General features: G+C 41.8%; 1 protein-coding gene across 1 annotated transcript; it reads right to left on the reverse strand.

Annotated features, from left to right (window-relative positions):
- Positions 1-6,549: 6,549 nt before the first annotated feature.
- LOC132388818 (C3a anaphylatoxin chemotactic receptor-like) lies at positions 6,550-7,503 on the reverse strand. The gene has a single exon (XM_059961241.1). The coding sequence runs from the start codon at positions 7,501-7,503 to the stop codon at positions 6,550-6,552; it is 954 nt and encodes a 317-aa protein (XP_059817224.1).
- Between the last annotated feature and the right edge of the window lie 16,970 nt (positions 7,504-24,473).

Raw genomic sequence — 24,473 nt, forward strand, 5'->3', positions numbered from 1 at the left:
GGAGAGCGGGTCCAATGAGTGCAGCAGAGAGTACGAACAAGAGGACACAATAAATAAAGAGAGGGAGAGGGAGCCATAGGTAGTAAGGGAATTGCCAGAGAGAATGAAGTTGCACGACAGCTTCTAATTAGGTAACATAATGCAGTTTTAAGGATCTCGAGTTAAACTAACGACCCCAGTCCTCCCTTTATATTCAGACGATCAACCCCTTCTTGCCTACCTGCCACTAAGTTAATTCCGCCCGCTCTTAAAACGCGGTATGTTGCGTGGGTGGGGGTGGGGGGTGGCAGCCGGGGGAGATGGGTCAGTTTTAAGTTTCTCCCACGTTGTCGGGCCAACGCATCTCAACTCCATACGCTCGTCTACACACTGGTCTGACACGGCAAGAAGTCAGCATAACAAAATCTACATGAACACCAGTCATTTTCTCTGCTACCCTTCTCCCATCGGAAGAAAATAGAAACACCAGGCTCAAAGACAGCGTCTATACCGATGTTACAAGATTTACTATGACTCCTCAGATGGAAAAGGATGGAAGTGTGCACGAGTTAAGATCCAAGACTGGAGCAGGGCTAATATTCAGACAATGAGGCGACATCCAGCAGAGGTCGATTTGGAAAGAGAGAGACGATTAAGAGGGAGATATAAACAGCCCGAAGACCGGGCGTCCCGAAATTGTGCCTTCACCTCTTGTCCCCTTCTTTGTATATTCTTCTAATCTTCTTGTACCCTTCTTTGATTCAGAATATGCTTCTCAGCATATTTCGGATCTCATTCAGGGCTTCTGTTCGGGGAAAACCCAGGGTTTTCTTCAAACAAGTCTGATTGGAGTCTCTGGCTACGATCAGAAATGAGCTCAAAGCTGGAACATCTGGACAGCAAATCTGCATATATTAACATGACCTTTATTAACGACATCTCGGCATTTAATTTCATTGCCCAAGCAAGAATATTTAGTAAGCTTAAGGAAATTGTTCTGAATGCCTCCGTGAGCAAATAGATCTTCGATTTCGTCACATGCAGACCCCAGTCACTTCGGATTGGCAACAACATCTGCTCCACAATCTCCTTCCGAACAGGAGCCACAAAAGACTGTGTGCTGAGCCCACTGCTTAATTTGCTTCAGATTCAATAACTTTAAGGCTAAGCATAGCTCCCATGCCATATTTAGGTTTGCCGACGATAACATTATCGCTGATCGGATCAGAGCCGATAACAAAATCACCATATTGGAGGGAGATCCAAACATGTTTACCACTGTTTCGTTGTCTTGTGTTTCCACACGCCTCCCTATGCTGTACCCATCTCCACTGGAATTTGACTGTCCTCACGTCTCGCAGCACTGCTCCCTGGTGTACTGGTGTGTATCCGCAAAATTGTGCCCCAGTGCATGCGCAATCTGCAATGTGCAATCTGGTACGCGCGCAGAACTTCCGACCTTTTACACATGTGCTGGTTTCCCGAATGTACACACACAGCGCAACACAGCCCTGCAGTGTACAGATGTCTGGTCTGTACCACACACCTGAAACAAAGGGTGTTTTCAGGCTGTCGTACTAAACGCTCCCGATGAATTAACTGACAGTGCTTCCCTTTTTGTCGCAGACCGGCCCATTTGGTCAACTTGTCTCCACTTCAGAGATTCTGTCTGCACACCTGTCTGGCACAGTAAAGCGCCCACATAACAACATATCCTTGAACTGAAGACATTCTCTCTGCTCCACTATCCCATCGAAAGAAAATTAAATCAGGCTTAAAGACAGCCTCTATCCCAACAGTTTTCGGCAGATCCCTAATCCTGTGGGATTGACTGTTAATGTTCAGTTCGTGATGGGAAGGGAGAGAACGCATCCGGGTATTAAGTTATAAACCAGAACAGGGATAATATCCAGTCATTTCGACGACCTCTAGCAGTAGTCTAACGGAAGAAAGAGACGTCCAGTTAAAGAGTATTAAGACGGAGATAGCAACAGGCGAAAGACAGGGATAACCTGCGAGTATAAATGTTAAAACTGGAAAGTGAAAGTAACCTAGCGTGAGATATTGAACCCGCAAATGAGAGCATCATAATGAAGATATTCTGCCCAACATGACTTCTCCAATATTCCCCACTCCTGTGTGCATAACATTAAATTGCACGGCTTTAGAGAACTGTGTGTAATACTGGTCACCGTAGCACAGGAGTATACGATCAGCTGAGGAGGAGAATCTCTGGAAATTTGTTTGGGTTGCAGGTTATGATGAGATAATGGATAAGCTGGTCTTAATTTTTCCTGCGAGGTGAAACGAACGAAATATATCAACTTATGAGATATGCAGACGGGTATAATTGCGGAAACATTTTCACTGTGGTACGTGCATAAAAAACAAAATAACATGGTTTTAATGTTTTCCCATAATTTTCTCTGCTCCCCTTCTCTTTTCTTCAATTATCCATTCTGGTACTACATTCTCTCTCGAGCAAATCGCTTCCCCGTCCTTCCATTTCTCCATGTTCTATTCCCCTCTCTTATCAGATTCCTTCTTCTCCATCTCTTACTTTTTTTCAAATAACAAATACAAAGTATTTACTTCATCCCTCTTCCTCACCCACCCATCTAAACGCTCACTTGGCCACAAATATCACGTACCAGTCTCTACTCAGTATAGCCTCCCCCACCGTCTTATTCTGACATTTGCCTCCTTCTTCTCCAGTCCAATTCGCAGCTCTATTTAAAATGGCCTCGACCCGAAAGGTCGACTCTTTATTCACCTCCATAGATGCTGTCTGAACTGCCGAACCCCTCCAGCATTCTGTGTGGGTTAACAAACTTTCAGGTGAGTGGACAGGCTGCAAAATAGAAAGTAATATGTAGGGTTTTAATACAGATATAGTTTAAATCCCTTTTATAAAGCAATTTGTCCGCGCTTAATTTCCGAGTGTCCCTCATCCGATCCAGAATATCCACTCATTCATCGCCCTCGCAGTGACGTTAGATTAGATGCGGCGAAGTTCTCATGTTTATTTCACCCTCCTCCCATCCATGGAAAGGATCTCATCTGACTTGCGGACCAGACACCACAACACCATCAGTCTTGCAGAGGTTCCCTGATCCCATTGGTCCAAAACACTGCACAGTGGTCAATTGAGTTGAGTTGCAAATAACAAAAGTTGAGTTTCAATTGGAAATGTTAACAAAAGATCATATTTAGCTTTAATTTAAGCACGTCATTTAAATAAAACAGGATCTGGAACTGTAGCGGATTTCTGATCTAATTGTTTCAATTGTTTGGCTAATTCAAATCTTTCTTTATTAGCTTCATTATTAACAATCGCAGTATATGAAATCATTTGTCCTCTAATATAGGCCTTGGAAGTATCCCATACAGTACGAATAGAAGTATCATTCTTTTTATTCTCTTCAAAAATCAAAATAATATGCCTCTTTAGAAATTAAAAAAAATCCTTATCAGATAACAAAGATGTATTAATACGCCAAAATGTGTTTGCTTGAGGACGACCAGGGGGATTTAAAGACAGAAATACAGGAGCATGATCTGAAACAGCATTCTCTTTATATTCACAGGAAGGAACTGATGAAATCATTTGACTATCAATAAAGAGTAATCAATCCTGGAATATATATGATGGACATGGGGAAAAACGAGTACATCCAACCTAAAGGGTGTAAGAAACGCCAAATATCAACAATACCACATTTCAATAAAAAAAATAAACAAAAAACAAAGCTGACTTATTAAGAGACGCTGGTTTAGAAGATGATCGGTTTAAACTTGGGTTTATCCAGTAGTTAAAATCTCCTCCCATCACCAAAGAAGAAAGACTCAGATCTGGTAAAGACGAAAAAAAAAACGCTGAATGTATCCGGATCATCTACTTTTGGGGTATGCACATTGGCAATACGATTACTTTATTACTTAGTTTTACTGAAACTATAACAAAACGTCCAATCGTATCAGACACTACGTCATGTTCGACAAAGGAAAATGTATTGCCTATAAGAATCAAATTCCGCTAGATTTGTCCTGAAAAGACGAATGAAAACAAAGGCCGTTCCAACGGCTAAAAAACGTAGATGATCGCATTTGCAGATGTGAGTTTCTTACTAAAATATAATAGGTTCTTTAAATGCCCCAATATATGCAAAAATCTTATTACGTTTAACAGGGTGATTTAACCCCTCACGTTAAATCTAAGTAAATTAGAAGTTTGGTTCATTTTTATATTATTTAAAGGAAAGTTTAAAATGTAAGTTAAACCAATCCATAAACCTTGAGAAATGGCAACCAAGCAACAAATTAGCTAACAAAAAATCGAAAAAAGCGTATAAGAAAAATAATCATGCCCCGCCCACCTCCCAAGAAAGAAGACCGACCAACAGATGGCCAGCATCTACTACTACTGACAACCCTCCCAAAAAAACCTAGTGATGGCTCCAATTAGTTTCAATGTTTTTTAAAATATATTTCAAACTTGACGAAAGAATATCCAAACAATTATAGTATAACAAAAATACAGTATTAAAAATACAAAAGGAAATTAGTTACAAATGTTTACCAAAAGTAAACCCTAGAATTCTTCATACAGAAAGTCATTGAACATTTAAACTTATATCTCCATGGGAAAACAGGCTAAGCAGTTAGCTTTCAAATTAAAAAAAAAATCTTTCTGCTGCAATTCTCGAACTAAACCATTCGAAGGATCGATCTTCAGTGAGATTCTCAGTCAAACTGGGTAGCCATGGGACGGGTTAAAACTCTTGTTAAAAAATTCCAACAAAGCTGCTTACACTTAGCACGTTCCTGCATAAACTCAAGCAAATCGTCTTCGAGAATCTTAATATTCCAACATATAACGAATCATGCCCCTACGACGGCATTTGAGAATTAATATTTTCTCATTTAATCTTGAAACTTCATGTAAGGACAAACTAAACAGCTAGCCTTCGGATTTAAAGAAACAAAAAACACCTTTGTGTTTCAGCAGCCGAACGAAACGATTCCAAAGATCCATTTTTGTGTGATTCTGAGTCGAGTTGGGTAGCGAAGGGAATCCTTGTTAAAAGCCTTCCACAATTCTAATCTTGCAACCAAGGTAGACAATCATGCCTCATCGTCGAGAATCACATGTTAACAGTTCATTTGTTGTAAATTCATGAAAACAAATTATTACTGATCTTGGTATATCTCTGTTATGAGTTCTAAACACGGGATACCTATGAACTTGATCAATCATAGGCAAAGACGCCAACATTTCCGGAAGGAGTACTCGTAGAAAGTCTGCAAAGAATTCCGTAGGACGATTACCTTCTGTTAATTCTTCGAGACCCAGAACCGGTAGGCTGTACCTTCTAGTTCTATTTTTCATGTTGACAATCTTCTGTCTTAACTTTCGTTGGACGTCGATTACTTTTCATAAATCTTTTGCAGTTCATCCACTTCCGTTTGCAGAAACGAAAACATTGCTTCATTATTTTTATGCGTTTATCGTGTTCATTAACAGTTTGTTGAATAGAATTCAATTTACCATCCATTACTTTAAATTCACAGCTGAACTGTTGAAACTTCTCAGAGGCTCCTCGTTTATGATTTGCAGCAAATCCACAATAGAATCCAGCGAAGCAGCGGATCATCCTTTTTACTACCTCTGTCACTCGTTGTAGCCATAATGAAAAAAATATCACACTTAAAAATGAAGTTTCAGGACAGGTTGGAAATAGTATGATAACTAGATTTAGAGCATCGACAGATTGCTGTTACTCCATCAGCCACCACCAGGAAATCAGAAACTGCTGATTTAATGGGATTCTCACGCACGACGGTCTGTTTAGAGTTTATCGAGATGGGTGAGATAAAAACCATCCAGTTCTGTGGGTGAAAATGACTTGTAGGGTGAGAGGTCATAGGAAAATTGGGACTACTTGGTGAAAGAGGTGTATGCAGTTCTGGTCGCCCATTGCATTAAAGATGTCGAGGCTTTGCAGAGGGTGTAGAGGAGATATACCAGAAAGCTGTCTGTATTAGAGAGCATCGTCTACTACGAGAGGTTGAATACACTTGGCTTATTTTCACTGGGGTGGTGGGATGACGTTTAGAAGATAAAGAAAGGCATGGGTAATCCGTGTGTTTCCCAGGGTTGTAATGTCTGATACCAGAGGACGTCCATTTAAAGTGAGAGGGCGTCATTCCGAAGGATATACAAAGCCCAGGTTAATTGCACAGACAGTGGTGTGTGCCTGGCACAGGCTGCCCGGAATGGTGGTAATTGTAGATTGGTTAGAGACCTTTAAGAGATGATTAGACAGGTAGAATCAGCATAAAGGCAGGATATCTCCATTGTGTAGGCGGAGGGTATTTGGTTAATTGACCATTTATTGACTGACTGAATTGGTACGGTGCATTGTTGAGCGAGTGGTCTGTGTTCTATGTTCTGAGAGATTAAAATAAGAGTGTAGTAAAGCCTCCACTGCCGACCATAACTGCATTCGACTGTCCACTGTGTCGTTAGTCAGGGGATATCAGTCGGACGTCTAGCCGCGAGGAACTCCCTCAGACATTCGTATTTAAGGCGAGGTTGGGTGTTTGGGGCTGGGTCTCCGATTCCAGCCTCTGCTCGGCCAAGGCCAGATGAAGCGAAGTGAGGATGGAGCGCCTGAAGACCTGGTGGAATTCGCGGCCAACGAAGACATAGAGAAGCGGGTTGAGGGCGCTGTTGAAGGAGGCCAGGGCAACAGTGAATAATGACAGGTCCGGGGGAATCGGTTTCACGATTGCAACGAGGTTGCAGACAGTGTTCGGGATCCAACAGATCATAAAGGTGATGACAACGGTGATGATGAGGCAGACAGACTTCTTAGATTTTACGAACCTGTTCTCTTGCAGCCTACAACCAACCAGGGAGTAGCTGGTGATCATAATTAGAAGGGGAAGACCGAAGATAAAAACAAACCAAAATGGCTGCAAGACAGTCAATTCCTCCTTCCAATCCTGAAGCAGGAGGACGGGCTTGCACATGGCGAAGGCTAGGATCCAAATTCCGAAGCAAGCCCCACGAGCCCATGTGAGGCTCAGTTGTTGCTGGAACCACGAAGGCCGAGTAATAGCCAGGCAGCGGCAGATGCTGATCAGACATAACAGATAAATGCTGGCGGTTGCGTTGAGGAACGTCAACGTCCTAATAAACTCCATGGAAAAGTAGGCATTGTCCCCAAAGCAGATCAGGGAGATGTTTGCCATTCTGAAGGGAAGGGTGAGGCAATAGATCAGGTCAGCCAGAGCCAGGTTCAGGAAACACACCGTGTGGACCTTACTCTTCATCTTGAAGCCCGTCACCCAGATGACTGAGCCATTGCCCGGGACGCCCAGTAGGACGGTGAGGGTGAAGATGACCATTGACACGACGGAAGGTGCTCCCCACTCCATTCTGTTTCCATCGGCCGTGGAATTGTGAGAGGAGAGATTCCCAGCGAGCGTCGAACTGGTCATTCCTTCGGAGTACGACATTGTCGGATCTGGTAGATGAGATATCGTGGAAGTAAGAGTGGTGCAGAATGGAGAGGTGGCGAATTCAGGAGGAGGTGTGAGAGCGAAGAGGGGACGAGAGGATGGGGAGCAGAGATGGGATGTAACACGGAAGAGAAACCTGACACAGCACAACGGCAGTGAGGCTGGTGGAAGTCTGCTGCAGCGCAGAGACCTCAGTCGTCTCGCATTCCAGGCCACTTAACCCTGACCGGCATGTCCCCGATCTGTCAACGACCATGTGATGCATGGCCGTACATTAGATTCCCCACATTAGAGAAAGTCACGCGCGGCCGATCTCCATTAAGGAAATGCACCCGACCTGTGGATCTTGCATCGGCCTCTACAGCCCGCCGAGGACCCAAGGATGACAATTCCTTAGAAGAACAATCTACTGGACTGGAGCGATCAAGCTACTACCAGTACTAGTTCTTGCTCCCGTGAACGTGCGGGATTCTCGCGGGTGCTTCGCTTTCCTCCCACATTCCAAAAACGCTCTGGCTCTTTGGTGAATTGACCTTATTGAACTTTCCTGTAGTTAAGCTCGGGTTAACCAGGTAAGTTGCTGGGCACTGCGACTCGTTGGGCCGGAAAGGTCTATTACTGCACGGTACTTTAGTAAATTGATGTATTGCACTGTCGCCAAAAGACAAAATTATTTCATAATATACTGTTTGTGAGTGACGATACACCTGACTCTCATATGGGTTGTGGACCGAGACAGGTAAGGGGGCAGGGAGAAGGGAATCATGCTTGGAGGAAAGGGGAAGTGAATGCGAGGAAGCGGAAAGCACCAAAGGGCGATTCTGTAAGAACAACAATCTATTTGAAAATCAAATGACCTTTCCTGTTGTCTCAGGTCAGCGCGTGTTTACATCCGTGCTAGCAACCGCTCCCAATACCAATCCTGGCCCTCCTTCTCTGGTACCAGTCCCAAATCCCTCCCGCGGCTCATCACCCTCGCCATTCCCAGCATCCTTTACTTCCGCCCGCCGCTCTCCGGTCTACGTTGACGACTATAGTACCCTGGAAAGTTCGAAGTCACCTTCACTACAGAAATGTGCCCAGGACGTTTGCACGAACACAGAAGAATCCAGCACAGGAATACTCCACAATATTGTACCAAATCAATTAAGTAAGTAAACACATGGCCTACGTAACTAATGGCGTCTGCTAACACAATGCCCATTTCCCTCACATTCACGTTCCCATCCAAGCGGCTCTTACCATTCTCAATGTATCTGCCTCCACCACCACTCTTTCAGCACATTCCAGGCACCCACCGCTCTATGAAAAAAAAACTTACCTGCACGTCTCCTTTCATCTTATCCCCTCTCACCTTAAAGGCACGCCTTCTGGTACTGGCCAATTCAACAGTTGAAAAATAGCGACACTGACTGTCTACTCCATCTTTTCCTCTCATCATCATATAAAGGATTTCTACCACTACCACCGTTACTACCACCACTAGCACATCACTAGCAAATATTACTACTATTACTATCGCTACAAGATCACTACAGCAACAGGTCCTTGGCCTAGAAGGTCATGCCTCCCATTTCCCCGTTTACACCAATCCATATGATGTTTGTCAACTCCACTGGCAGCCACGTTCAAAGTGTCAGTTCATAATGGACAGCATGGTAGCGCAGTGATTAACATGACTCTGATGCAGTGCCAACAAGCCGGGTTCATCTCCTGCCGCTGTCTGAAGGGAGTTTAGAATTTGTCCCCGCTATTGCGTGGGTTTATTCTGGGTGCTCCAGTTTCCTCACACATAAGATTATAATTCCGTAAGATATAGGAGTAGAACTAGTCCATTTGGCTCATTGAATTTACTCCGCCATATTGTTTTTCGGCCCCAGTCTCTTCCCTTCCACTTGTTTCCGAGCAGACACGGACCAATCAAGAACCTATCACCTACATCTTAAAATGTACATAGATGAATGTCACTGATTCACCGATCACTGACTACAGTAATTAATCCGAATCTCCTATTTAAAAGGTCAGCCCTCCCTTCTGAGCCTCCTAGCCTCCCGCAACATAGGAAACACCTACTTCACATCGACTGCATTGAGGCCTTTCAACAGTCCTCAGGTTTCAATACAGTCACCTCTCATTCTTCTGAATTTCGGTGAGTAGAAGAGCAGCACCGTTACACGTTCCTTACGTGATAAGCCTTTCAAACCCAGAAGGCCTGCGACTCTGGAGTGTCAATTGATCACACGGGTGTAATTGGGCGGGGCGTTCTCGAAGAGCCGGAGAGGTTTGTCCACGTGGTGTATCTCGGAATTGAATTGGCAATTAGAACAAACTGTTTAAAAACGATCCCTTATATTCGACTTAATTCTCCTTTCCTCAAGATAAATATATGCCTCTCTGTTAACGTTGCTCCTACCGTGGGAAAGCGATTCTGTACACACTATCTCTGCATCTGTTATCTTAATTTATTTTGTCAGGTCATCAGTCAGCGTCCTTCGAACACATAAAAAAACAAGCACAGCCTCTGTAATCTCTGAAGTTCTCCTCATTGAACTGAATATTGACAATCCCACTGTCCTGCCTTCACTGGATAACTGAGTTATCTCTGAAAAAAACACCCGAAAGTAGGAAGTCCATGTTAATTCCGGAACACAGCCACGCTGAAGAACCGTGATCAGATGCCACGCTTCCAAATTAATATAAAACCCATGGAAATTCATCTCACCTTTCCCTGGAATCTCCTGCTCCGTCACCGGTCCTTAGTGGTATAGAATACTTGCGCTCAGACCTTAAATTCGACGGTGGGATTTCCTGCGTGCTCCAGGTACATCAGGGAGTGGTGTCTTGTGGGGAATTTGGATGCTAATTTAGCAATGGTGGCGGTCTTAATTCCGAATGAGCCGAGTAGATGAGTTAGTCCACCTCGGTAGAAGTTCCAAGAGGCTCGATATGAGGAAGTTGGGCTGATCGCACCAGAAGATAATACTCTGCTCAGAGAGCTGTGAAGAAACATCAATTTCCTTTTATTTTTGAGAAGTAAATTAGATAAGGAGGCCACGTGGTTAACTTCTGAAGTTAACCCTATCTGGTCCATGTGACTTACCTATGTTCTGAACTTTGAAGTTCAACGAAGCTTTCTCCCGAGGAATAGTGAATCAACTCACTTCATGCTGGTGTCTTTCACAGTGAACGCTGATGCAAAATACTTGTACAGGTGTTCCGCCGTTTCCATATCCCCCATTGGTATCTCTCCAGTACCTTTTTAGAGCGATCCAATATTACCTCTCTCGCTTCTCTTTGACACTTTATGACTCTAAATAAACATTTAACATCCTCTTTAATGTTATTGGCTAGCTTACCTTCCTATTCCATTTAGAGGTTCTTAACTGCTATTTAGTTGTTCCAATTAGTTTTTAAAAGCTTGTTAATCCCGTAAAATCTACCAATTCTTTTTGTAATATATAGTCCATTATTGGGTTAATGTTGGCTCTAACTTCTCTTCTTGGCCGGTTCGCCTTTAGAATACTTCTCCTGTTTGTGATCTAGATATGCTGTGCCTTCAATTGCTTCCAGAAATTTCAGCATTTGCTGCTCTGCCATCATCCCTTCCAGTGTTCTTTTCCAATCAGTTCTCGCCAACTCCTCTCTCAATACTCTAAATCCCTTTCTCTGCTGTAATATTGATACATCTGCGTTCAGCATCTTCTTCTCCGACTAAAATCTTTTATATTATGATTACTTCCACTTTGGGGTCTTTTACCTTAAGCTTTCCAGTCAATTCCACAACTACTTCAACCAGGGCCTCTTGCACTTGCAGGTCCATAGTTCTATCCGCAATGATTTCAATTCACTTGTTTTTTTGCCAACAGAGTAACGCCTCTCCTCTGCTTTCCTTCCTGACCTTTCGACATATAGTGCCTATTCTTGGACTTTAAGCTCCCAGCTGCAATCTTCATTCTTCCACGATTCAGTAATGTCCACGCCAGCATACATGCCAATCTGTAACTGTGCTACAATACAAGTTCATCTACCTGATTCCCCACGCTGTGTGAATTAAAATATAATACCTTCACCCTCTATTCAACGTTCTCGATTTTGTCCACCTTTTACTTTGTGACTCATCGTGTTGACAGAATTATTTGCTGTCATTAGCCTCTCCTTGTTAGGAGCCTCAATATACATTAGTATTAGTAAACTAACTGCCTCATATTCAGCACGATCTCTCTTGTTCCCACTGCCCTGCCAGAAACTTTCCCGAACAGCTTCAGCGAACCCGCCCACATGGATATTCAGGTTTAATCCGCCCCGTTTGTACAGGCCTTACATTCTCCAGAGGGGATCCCGATGATCTTTAAATCTGAATCCTTGCCTGCTCCCTACAACAACTCAGCAGCAACACATTTACCTGGCAATTCTTCCTATCCTCACCATTCCTGGCACATGCCAGAGACAGCAATCCAGCGATTAGTACCCTGGTGGTCACAATTCTCAGCTTTCTACTGCGCTGACTAAAATCTGTTCAGGACTTCCTCACGTTCTCTCCTTAGTCCAGGGGCAGCATTCATGTTCAAGGACCCTTGCCAACCAGGCCATGCTCTCTTCCTCTGCAACCATCGGGCAGGAGGCAGGAGAGCCTTCGGTAGCGCACCACCTGTTCAGGAGCAGCTATGACCCGTCGGCCATCCCAGGCTGCTGAACGAGAGAAGGTAACTTCTCTCACCCAACACTGAAAAGATCTCACAACCTACAGACTCACTTTCAAAAACTCGATCCTCAAATTGTCAATATTTATTTTTCTTTTTAAAGCTTTTTATTAGTTTTCAAACAAACATAAAAATAAAAATATCGAATACAGAGACGTTGAGAGTACATAATTGATAGGCTAGGATACAAATGCAATCAGTTAATAATTCAAATATATTAACCTCCCAAACTTATAGTATGTTACAAATCTGGAAAAAAAAACAAAAAAAAACAAAAAAAAACTAACCTCACCGACATGGATTATTGTATCATATGAAATATACACAGTGATGTCAATAACTCTGCACCTCTATCCAAATAATTAAAGATGATAAGAATAAGGTTTGGTAAAGGTCAGATTAACTCATATGAAAATGTTGAATAATTGGTCTCCAGGTTTCTTCAAATTTGAGCAAGACGTAAAAAATGACATTTTTAATTTTTTTCTAAACTCAAGCAAGAAATAGTTTGGGAAAACCATTGACATGTAGTTGGGGGATAACTTTCTTTCCAGTTCAACAGAAAAGATCTTCCAGCCATCAATATGACAAATGCAATCATTCGCCGAGCTGAGGGGGTAACCGACTGTTATCCACTATTGCTAAGCCGAAAATTGCAGTAATAGAATGAGGTTGCAATTTAATATTCAAAACTGTTGAAATAATGCCAAAAATATCTTTTCCGGTAATTTTGAAAACAAGGGCAAGACCAAAACATGTGAGTCAATGATGCAACTTCAGAATGACATCACTGTTTGGATTAACATGAGAAAAATATCGAGCAAGTTTGTCCTTGGACATATGAGCCCTATGTACAACCTTGAATTGTATTAAGGCATGTTTGTCACAAATAGAAGAGGAGTTAAATAACTGTAGAATTTTCTCCCACTGCTCTGTAGGTAAAGAGCAATGAAGTTCTCTTTCCCATTCCTTCTTCATTTTATCTGACATCCATGGTTGTATTTTCATCATCATATTATAAATGACGGCTACTAAACCCTTCTGACAGAGATTCAAACCTAGAATTTTTCGTAATATCAATTGGGTATAAATTCGGAACGGACTGTAACATATAATTCAAAAAAACTTAATTTGTAAGAATTTAAAAATGTGTTCTAGACAAATTATATTTATTGGACAACTGTTCAAAGGACATAAATCAATTACCTAAAAATGAATCACGAACACATGTTATACCTCGGGTTTTCTATAGTTCAAAGGCTTGGTCCATAAAAGAGGGCTGAAAAAAAAAGTTATCTATAATAGGGCTTCATAGGATGAACTTTTGCAAACCAAAAAATTTACGAAATTGAAACCATATTCGTAATTTATATTTAATTATAGTTAGTTATTTGTTTATTCAGTTTAGAAAAAAAAAACAAAGGGAAGCGAAGATCCTAAAATAGAAAACAGTGAAAAGCCTTGTACAAATTTACATTCCAAATTTACACATTCTGGACTTTGTAATGTCTCCGATTCCTGTTTCCAGAATATTAAATATCGCATGTTGACTGCCCAGTAGTAAAATGGCTTTGTCAAACCACCTTCTTTCTTAGACTTCTGTAAGTATATTTTACTTAATCTACGATTTTTGTTCTGCCACACATCCAAGGATATTTTGAAATAAATAATATCAAAAAAAGATTTAGGAATAAAAATTGGTAGTGCCTGAAATAAATATAAATATTTAGGTAAAACTGTCATCTTAATAGCATTGATTCGATTAACCAATGAGAAAGACAATGTTGACCATCTACTAACAAGTTGCTTGATTTGGTCAATTAAAGGTGAAAAGTTAAGTTTAAATAAGCTTTTATGTTTCTTGGTGATTTTAATACCAAATAAGTAAAGATATCTGTAACTACTTTAAATGGTAGATTGTTATATATTAGAACTTGCATATTTAATAGGAATAATTCACTTATTAAAATTCACTTTATAGACAGAAAATCTAAAATAACAGGAATAAATCTCTCAGGATCACAGATGTATAATAACAAATCATCAACATATAGTGATAGCTTATATGGCCCTTCCCCATGGGTAATATCAATAACTGTTGCACTTCTCTTCCTGACGAACTTAACATATTCCACACAAGTTTCGAACAGAATAGGAGCGTCCCGCCCCCTCTGGATGAACCAGATCTGGTGGCTTCAAGATTCATCGTCACCGGGGAAGACGTTAGAAGAACCTTCATGAAAATAAATCCAAGGAAGGCAATGGGCCGAATGGCGTCCCGGGACGGGTTCTCCGGACCTGTGCAAGCGAGCTCGCTGGAGTGTTTTCTGACATCTTCAACTTCCCCTGCTTCAGTCCAAGTTTCCCTCGTGTTTGAAGAATGCAACGGTAATCCCGCTGCCGAAAAAAAGCAAGGTAGCATGCCTAATTGACTAACGACCTGTGGCTCTAGCATCAATTGCTATGACGTGCTTCGAGCGATTGGTTAAGTTACACATCAACCATAACCGAACTGTCAACATGGACACTTTGCAATTCGCCTACCGGACCAACAGGACAACGGCAGATGCCATTTCTCTGGCACGGTGTTCCTCCTTCGAACACCTAGAGAATAAAGACGCAAATGTAAGGTTCATTTTCATTGACTAAACCTCTGCCTTTAATAGCATCATTCCAAATAAACTGATTCTTAGGCTCTGGAACCTGTGTCTTAGCAATCAGATCTGCAGCTGGATCCACAACTTCCTCACAGACAGGACCCAGGCTGTAAAATTAGGGGACAAGGTCTCCTCTACAATAAATGTGAGCACCAGTGCCCCACAAGGCTGTGTACTCAGCCCCCTGCTGTACTCACTGTACACCAAGGATTGTATCGCCAAGTTTCCATCAAACTCAATATATAGGTTTGCCGGTGAGACCACAATTGTAGGCCGTGTCTTGGGTAATGATGATTCTGAGTACCGAAAAGAAATTAAGAACCTGGTGGCATGGTGCGAAGACAATAATCTATTCCTCAACGTCAGCAAGACGAAGGAATTGATTGTTGACCAGAAGGTGTAGCGGACCTCACGACCCCATCTATATCGGTGGTGCGCAGGTGGAACAAATCGAAAGCTTTAAGTTCCTCGGGGTGAATATCACAAATGACGTGACTTGGTCTAACCAGGCAAAGTCCACTGCCAAGAAGGCCCGTCAGCACCTTTACTTCCTGAGAAAGCTGAAGAAATTTGGCCTGTCCCCTAAAATCCTCACCATTTTTATAGGTGCACAGTAGAAAATATTCTTCTAGGGTGATTCACAACCTGGTACGGAGATTGTGCAGTCCAAGACCGGAAGAAGCTGCAGAAGATCGTGAACATAGCCCAGCACATCACACAAACCAATCTGCCATCCTTGGACTTACTTTACATCACACTCTGTCGGAGCAGTGCTACCAGGATAATCAAGGACACGACCCACCCAGCCAACACGCGTTTTATCCATCTTCCCTCCGGGAGAAGGTTCTGCAGCATGACGATTCGTACGGTCAGATTTGGGAACAGCTTCTTTCTAACTGTGATAAGACTGCTGAAGAGATCCTGACACGGATCTGGGCCCGACCTTCCAAATATCCGGACCTGACTTGCACTACCTTACTTTCCCTTTTCTATTTTGTAATTATGACATATAATTTAATTTTTTATTATACTTAATTCGATTTGTCCTTCAGGGAGCGCAAATCGCAGAATCAAATATCGCTGTGATAATTCTACGCTCTACTATCAATTATTTGGTGACAATAAAGTGAAGTAAAGTAAAGTACCAAAAATGTTGAATGAGTAGAAATGGCTAGGGGTTCTAAAGCAATATCAAATAGTAGAGGACGAAAAGAAAAGTCTTGACTCGTGCCACGAAATATCTGAAAAAAGGGAGATATTTGTTTGTCGGTAAGAACCGAAGACAAAGGGTTATTATATATTAATTTAATCCATGATATACATGTCGGGCTGAAGTTAAAATACTGCGGAGTATGGAATAAATATTGCCATTCAACTCTGTCAAACGCTTTTTAAGCATCTAAGGAAATGACGCATTCTGGGTTTCTAGATGTAGGAGTGTGAGCTATATTAATTAATTTTCTAAAAGATGAATAACGATTTTTAATAAATCCCATTTGGTCCTCAGATATAATTTGAGGTAATATGTTTTCCAATCTACTGGCCAAAAGTTTGGTAAAAATCTTGGAATCCATATTCAGCAAGGATATTGGCCGATATGATGCACATTCAGTAGGGTCTATCTTTTTTTTTTAAGAAGTAAAGACATGGAGGCGTCATAAAAAGATTGCGGTGGTTTACCTGCAGTTAACGCATCCTTAAAAATCCATTATGAAAGAATCATCGGAAAATTCTGATTGATATAGAGAGTTATAAATCTTGAAATGCTTTATTTATCTCTTTATAATCAATCGTCAAAGTGCCATCTCGTTAACGAATCTTAATGATCTGTCGTTTAACTGAAAGAGTTTTCAATTGATTAGCCAATAATTTATCAGATATTTCCCCATGATTACAAATTGAGTCCTAGATTTAACTAACTGATTTTCAGTCGAAGAGGATATCAGCAAACTGTGCTCCATTTGAAGTTCAACTCTCTTTTTACAGAGTTCTTTACTAGGGGTCACAGAGTAAGTCTTATTAATTTCTTTAATTTTATCAACCAACATATGTATTTCAGTGTTAATTCGTTTTCTGACTCCAGCAGAGTATGAAATAATTTGTCAACGGATAAAAGCTTTAAAAGTATTCCATAATATTCCACTAGAAGTTTCTTCTGTAAGGTTTGTTGAAAAAAAAAACAAATCAATTTGTTGTTTAATAAAGTTTAGAAAGTCTCATCACTGATGTGGAGTTGAACCTCCATGATTTAAAAATTGAGGATGAATCCGTTGTCTTAATAGATTGCTTCAAAGGTGTATGATCAGAGATAGTAATAGAGTCGTAGTTACAATCAATAACGTCCGCAAGGAAACGATGATCAATAAAGAAATAGTCAATTCCGGAGTAATTATTATAAACATGCGAAAATATTGAAATTTTTTATCCTTGGGATGTAGAAATTGCCAAATTTCAGAGATTCCAGAAATAACCATAAAGGAGTTGATGAGAGAGGCCGATTTATTCGGAAGAACCTGAATGAACATAGATCTGTCCATCGAGGGATTAAACATTTTAAAAATTTGGGACATTCAATATTCGAAGCATAAACATTAACTAAAACAATTTTTTGTATGAAAAGTAAATCAGTAAGGAGCAAAAATCTACGGTGTGGATCTGAAATTGTTTCATAACGTTTAAAAGAGGTTGAGGAATCTATAAAAATAAAAACGCCTCTTACTTTAGCTTGAGAATTCGAAAGATACAGTTGTCACTTCAAAAACCTAAATAATGCTGACAATCCTCCTTCCTCACATGAATTTCTTGTGCAAAGATAATATTAGCATTCATTCCGTGGAATACGTCAAATACTTTATCCGTTTAATCGGATGATTTAAACCATTTGTTTTCCAAGAAACAAAATTAATAATCTTATCCATGTTGTTCATATATATCGTAGTAAATGCACAAGTTTAAGCAGAAAATAAACTCATTAATGTGGAAGAGGGGAGCAGGTTCAAAGAGGAACCGAAGTTACGATACGTCAGCCATTTTGGTAGTATCAAGTTAGCCCATGAAGGTAAAATAAAGCGAAAAGCAAAAGCAAAATAGAAACCACTCCCCCACCCACGAAAACACAAATAAAGGCCAGAGAGTGGCGAGCAGGCAAACTAACACTAATTTTACTCACATCTCACAGAAAAAAAAGATATAAAAAAGACATAAACCACCCATATTCAAAAAAGGTAAAGGGTTAGTATAACAGTAATAAGACGATAAAATTAATATTACTAAAAAAAAGAAACGATTAAGAAAGATAGAAGGGAAAAAAAACTAAACCGTTGAAACCTAAAACAGGATAGCTTTTTACTAATAATTCGAAAGAAGACCAGCAATCTTGTTCAGACACAACTGAACGGATGTGAAGTGTTCAAGAACTGAGGTCTTATGGGAAGAAGAAACGACATCTTGGAAAAAGAAATTAAAAAAAGACTAAATACTTCAGCACACAAGATACAAGGGAGAAGCGTATTCAAACTTAAATAACATTTAATTAGCAGCTTTGAACATCAAAAGAATAATAGTCAATATTTATTTTTAATTCTTTGTTGTTACTTTGTTCTCCTTTTTTGTATTTGCACAATTTGTTGTCTTTTCCACATTGGTTGTTTGTCCGACTGTATTGGTAAACAATTTTCCATTGATTGTATGTTATTTCTTTGTATTTACTGTGATAGGTCTGAAAAAAAAAATATCTCAGAGCTGTTTCGGTGACGTGTACTTTGATAATAAATTTACTTTGAAATTTGAACTTGGTAGGTTTTAGACAGAACTAATTTTCCCACAGACGACGGACTGTCCGTGTGTCGGGGTGCCCTTCTGGGGGAAGCTGCACAAACACTGGCGTTCAGAGTCCTATTGCTTGTGACAGCTTAAACAGATTTGGACAAAAATTGAGTTTGGCTCATGGGTAAATTTGAGATGACATTTACAAATTAAATAAAGAATCGATGTCACTGAATTGTTGCGAATATTGTCAATATTGTCACGGGATTCACCAGAATATAAATGAATTGAAAATATTAGCATGAAAATTGTTATGGGGTTCATCCAGTTCAGTGTTCTGTGTCTGTTGGGTCAAATATCTGACATGTGCACCCTTAAAAAGGACCAGAATCTCGACGTGGGGTTTCGATGGTTGTGTACCTCAATGGCCCAAAGAACTATGTTGGTTTGTGTTAGGCCTCAACGCTTTGGGTGAAGATAGGGTAGAGACTTTCTGGATGTGAAGTTCGCAGAAGCTCAATTAGAAGAAGCTGAGCTGTTGGCATCAGGAAATAATACTTTACTCAGAGAGATGTGACGAAACAACCATTTCCTTTTATTTTTGAGAAGTAAAGTAGATAAGGAGGCCACGTGGTTAATTTCTGAAGTTAACCCCATCCGGTACATGGGATTTATCTACGTTCAGACCTTTGACATTCCACGCAGTTCATGCTAGAGTCTTGCACAATTAACATTAATGCAAAATACTTGTTCAGGTGCTCCGTCGTTTCCACATTAGGATCTCTCCAGCACATTTTTACAGCGGTCCAATACTCCCTCTCTCGCTTCGACCTAGCACCTTATGTCTCTCAAGAAACATTTAGTATCCTCTTTTATATTATTGGCTAGCTTACCTTCCTATTCCATTTTGAGGATTTTAATGGCTTTTTTGTTTTTCCAATTAGTTTTTAAAACCTTGCTGATCCCCTAAAATCCAGCAATTCTTGTTGCACTATATAGCCAATGTTTGGGTGTATGTTGGCTCTAACTTCTCTTCTTGGCCAATTTGCCTTTAGAATAGTTCTTCCTGTTTGCGATTTATAAATGCTGTACCTTCAGAAATGCTTCCAGAAATTCCAGCCATTGCTGCTCTGCCATCGTCCCTTCCAGTGTTCCTTTCCAATCAGTACTCGCCAACTCCTTTCTCATGACTCCAAGTCCTTTTTCTCTGCTGTAATACTGATACAAGTGCGTTTAGCATCTTCTCCGAGTAAATTCTTTTATATTATGATTACTGCGGGTATGGAGTCTTTTACCTTAAGCTTTCCAGACAATTCGCCAATTACTGCAACCAGTACTTATTGCACTTGCAGTTCCATAGTTCTATCCGCAATTATTTCATTCTATTTATTCTTTTTACCAACAGAGTAACGCCTCCTGTCTGCTTCCCTGCCTGACCTTTCAACATATTGTGTATTCATGGACCTTAAGCTCCGAGCTACAATCTTCATTCTGCTACGATTCAGTAATGTCAACACGATTAAACATGCCAATCTGTAACTGTGTTACAGTGCAGGTTTATCTACCTGATTCCCTATGCTGTGTGAATTAAAATATTATAACTTCAGTCCTCTGTTCAACATTTTCGATTTTGTCCGCCTTTTACTTCGTGACTCATAGTGTTGTCTGATATATTTCCTGTCGTTAGCCTTTCCTTGCCAGGTGCCTCAATATACATTAGCTCTATTTGTAAACGAACTGCCTCATATTCAGCACTAACTCTGTTGTTCCCACTGCCCTGCCAAAAATATTCTCGAACAGCTTCAGCGAAGCCGCGAACATTGATATTCAGATGTAATCCGCCCCTTATGTAATCCGCCACACGTTCTCCAGAGGGGATCCCGATGATCTTTAAATCTGAATCCTTGCCTGCTCCCTACAACAACTCATCAGCCACACACTTACCTGGCAATTCTTCCTATTCTCACCATCACTGGCACATACCAGAGCCAGCAAAGCAGCGATTACTACCCGGGTGGTCGCGATTCTGAGCTATCTACGGAGCTCCCTAAAATCTATTCGTTGTCTCATTAGATCAGCCGGCAGCATTCATCAACAGGGACCCTTGCCATCCAGGCCATGCTCTCTTCTCTCTGCAGCCATCGGACAGGAGGCATCAGAGCCTTCAGCAGCTTACCACCGGGTTCAGGAACAGTTATGACACGTGGACCATCCCAGGCTGCTGAAACAGAGAAGCTAACTTCTCTCACCCCAACACTGTACAGATCTCACAACCTAGAGACTCGCTTTCAAGAACTCGATACTCAAGTTGTCAATATTTATTTTTTAAATCTTTTTATCAGTTTTCAAACAAACATAAGAAGAAAAACATTGAGTGCAGAGAGTTTGAGAGTACATAATAGTTAGGGTAGAATACAGATACGAACAGTTAATAATTCAAATATAATAACCATCCAAAGTCATAGTATGTTACAAAAAATAGCAAAATAGACAAAACTCGCCCAAAAATAATTTTAAAAACTAAATTAACTGGCATGTGTTATTTACTGCTATTTATAGTCTTATTTTGGTAGTTAGAACCTTTACGTTTCATGAGGCCACTTTATAAGGTAAGCCTGTATACTTGCTCTTTAATATAAACATCTAATCAGCCAATCATATGGTGGCAACGCAATGTATAGAAAGAGGCAGACATGGTCAAGCAATTCAGTTGTTGTTCAGAGCAAACATCAGAAATGGGGAACAAACGTGAGCTAAGTGGCTTTGACGACAGTTGACAGTTCACGCCAGACGGATCGTTTAGAGTATTTCAGAAACTGATGATTTAATGATTTTTTACGCACGACAGTCTGTAGAGTTTACAGAGAAGGGTGGGATACAAATCATCCTGTTCTGTGGGTGAAAATGACTTGTAAGTAGAGAGGACAGAGGAACGTGGAGACTACTTGGTGAAAGGTGTGCACAGTTCTGGTCTTCCATTGCAGGAAAGATGTCGAGAGGTTGCAGATATACTAGAATGCTGCCCGTATTAGAGAGCATTGTCTTCTACGAGAGGTTGAACACACTTAGTTTATTTTCACTGGGGTGACGGGATGAGGTTTAGAAAATTATGAAAGGCATGGACGTTCAGTATGATTCCCAGGGTTGAAATGTCTGACACCAGAGGACGCGCATTTACAGTGAGAGGTCATCATTCCAAAGGAGATGAGAAAGGCATGTTACTGCACAGACAGTGGTGTGTGCCTGGTATACGCTGCCTGGAATTGTGGTATGTGTAGATACGTTAGAGACCTTTGAAATATGATTAGACAGGTATAATCAGCATAAAGGAAGGATATCTCCATTGTGCAGGCGGAAGGTATTTATTTAATTGGCCATTTATTGACAGATTGATTTGATACGGTACATTGTAGGCCGAGTGGTCTATGTTCTGTGTTCTGAGAGATTAAAATATGAGTGTAGCAAAGCCTCCACTGCCGATCATCACTGTAACTGACTGTCCACTGTGTCTGTAGTCAGGGGATATCGGTCGGACGGCTGGCAGCGAAGAACTCCCTCAGACATTTATATTTGAGGTGAGGTTGGGCGTTTGGGACTGGGTCTCCAGATGGATCGAGGCGAGGAGGGAGCGCCTGAAGACCTGGCAGAATTCACGGACAGCAAAGACACAGAGAAGGGGGTTGAGGGCGCTGTTGAAGGAGGCCAGGGCGACAGTGAATAATGACCAGTCCTGGGAAATCGGTGTGGTGAAAGTCGATAGGAGGTCGCACACAGCGTTGGGGATCCAACAGATCATAAAGGCCACGACCACGGTGATGATGCGGCGGACAGGTTTCTTCGATTTGGCGAACCTGTTCCCTTGCAGTCTCCAACCTATCAGGAAGTAGCAGATGATCATAATTAGAAAGGGGAGGCCGAAGGTGAAAACAAATCAAACTGGTTCCAAGACGGTCGATTCCTTCTTCAAATCCCGAAGCAGGAGGACAGGCAGGCACATGACGAAGGCTAGGATCCAGACTCCGAAGGAGGACGCACGAATCCACGTGAGGCTCAGATGTTGCAGGAACCACGTGGGCCGAGTAATAGACAGGCAGCGGCAGCTGCTGATCAGACATACAGACTCGTGCTGGCGGATGCGTCGAGGAACATCAAGATTCCAATAAACTTACAGGAAAACTAGGCGTTGGCCATGCGGAAGGGAAGGGTCAGGCAATCGATCAGATCAGTCAGAGCCAGAGTCAGGAAACACTCCATGTGGACATTACTCCTCATCTTGAAGCCAATCACCCAGATGACTGTGACGTTACCCGGGACCCCCAGAAGGAATGTGAGGGCGAAGATGACCATTGACGTGATGGAAGGTGCTCTCCACTGCATGTTTCCAACTGCCGTGAAATTCCCAGCGAGCGTCAAATTGCACACTTCCTCGGATAAGAACATCGTATGATCTGGTGGGGAAGATATTGTGGAAGTGAGAATGATACAGAATGGAGGGGCGGCGAATTCAGGAGGCAAGCCGAGAGCGAAGAGGGTACGAGAGGAAGTGGAGTAGAGATGGGGCGTAACACGGTACAGAAACCTAACACAACGCAACGGCAGTGAAGGCGGCGGAAGTCTGCTGAGAGACCAGAGTCGTCTCTCATTCCAAGCCACTGGACCCTGACCGTCACGTCCCCGACCTGTTAAGGACCATCTGATGTATGACCATACATTAGCTTCCCCAAATTAGACAGTCACGCGCGGCCGATCTCCATTAAGGGAATACACGCTAACACTGCCGTTATGTGAATCCTGGATCGGCCTCTTCAGCCAGCCGAGGACCCACGGATGACAATCCCTTAGAAGAACATTCTACTGGACTCGATTGATCAAACTACTGCGAGCACTAATTCTAGCTCCCGTGAACTTGCGGGATTCCTGCGGGTACTTCGCTTTCCTCCCACATTCCAAAAACGCTCTGTCTCTTATGTTAATTGACCTGTGTAAGCTTTTCTGTTGTTTGGCTCGGGTTACCTAGGTGCGTTGATGGGCAGTGCGGATCGTTGGGTACTTTAGTAACTTGATGTATGGCATTATCGCCAAAAGATAAACTTATTTTAGTGATATATACGAGTGACGATACAGCTGATTCTGATATGGGTCTTTGTTGTGCACTGAGACAGGTAAAGGGGCTGAGAGAAGGGAATCATGATTGGGAAAAGGGGAATGGAGATGGGAGGAAGCGGGAAGCACCATTCTGCAATAATGAATAAACTAATTGTTTGGAATCAAATGACCTTCCCTGGTGTCTCAGGTCCGCGCATGTTTGCATCAGCGCCAGCAACCGCTCCCAACACCCACCCTGGCACTCCTTCTCTGGTACCTGTCCCTCATCCCTCCCGTGGCGCTTCACCTTCGCCATTCCCAGCATCCCTTGCTGCCGCGCGACGCTTTCCGGTCCATGCTGATAAATACAGTACAGTGGAAAGGTCGAAGCCACCGTCTCTACCGAAATGGGCCCAGGACGTTTGCAAAGTCCTGCAAGAACGCAGAAGAATCCAGCACAGGAATACTCCACAATTTTGTACCGAAACAATCAAATCGGTCATCACATGCCTGCGTAACTAATGGCGTCTGCTGACACAATGTCAATTTCCCTCACATTCATGTTCCCATCCAAGAGGCTCTCAAAAGCCTCAATGTATCTGCCTCCACCACCACTCTTTCAGCGCATTCCAGGCACCCAACGCTCTCTGTCAAAAAAGGCGGACAAGAAGTTCAATGAAAAAATAACTGATTTTAAATTATTTGAGGATATAGACATTTTTACTACATTCCCCAGGTGCCTCCAGACAGTGCGCATGCG

The sequence above is a fragment of the Hypanus sabinus genome, unplaced genomic scaffold (assembly GCF_030144855.1).
Source record: "Hypanus sabinus isolate sHypSab1 unplaced genomic scaffold, sHypSab1.hap1 scaffold_417, whole genome shotgun sequence".
Taxonomy (NCBI): domain Eukaryota; kingdom Metazoa; phylum Chordata; class Chondrichthyes; order Myliobatiformes; family Dasyatidae; genus Hypanus; species Hypanus sabinus.

What these genes read in the sequence shown, in the direction of transcription:
- LOC132388818 (XM_059961241.1), bottom strand. Translation starts at nt 7,503, where the DNA reads ATGTCGTACTCCGAAGGAATGACCAGTTCGACGCTCGCTGGGAATCTC.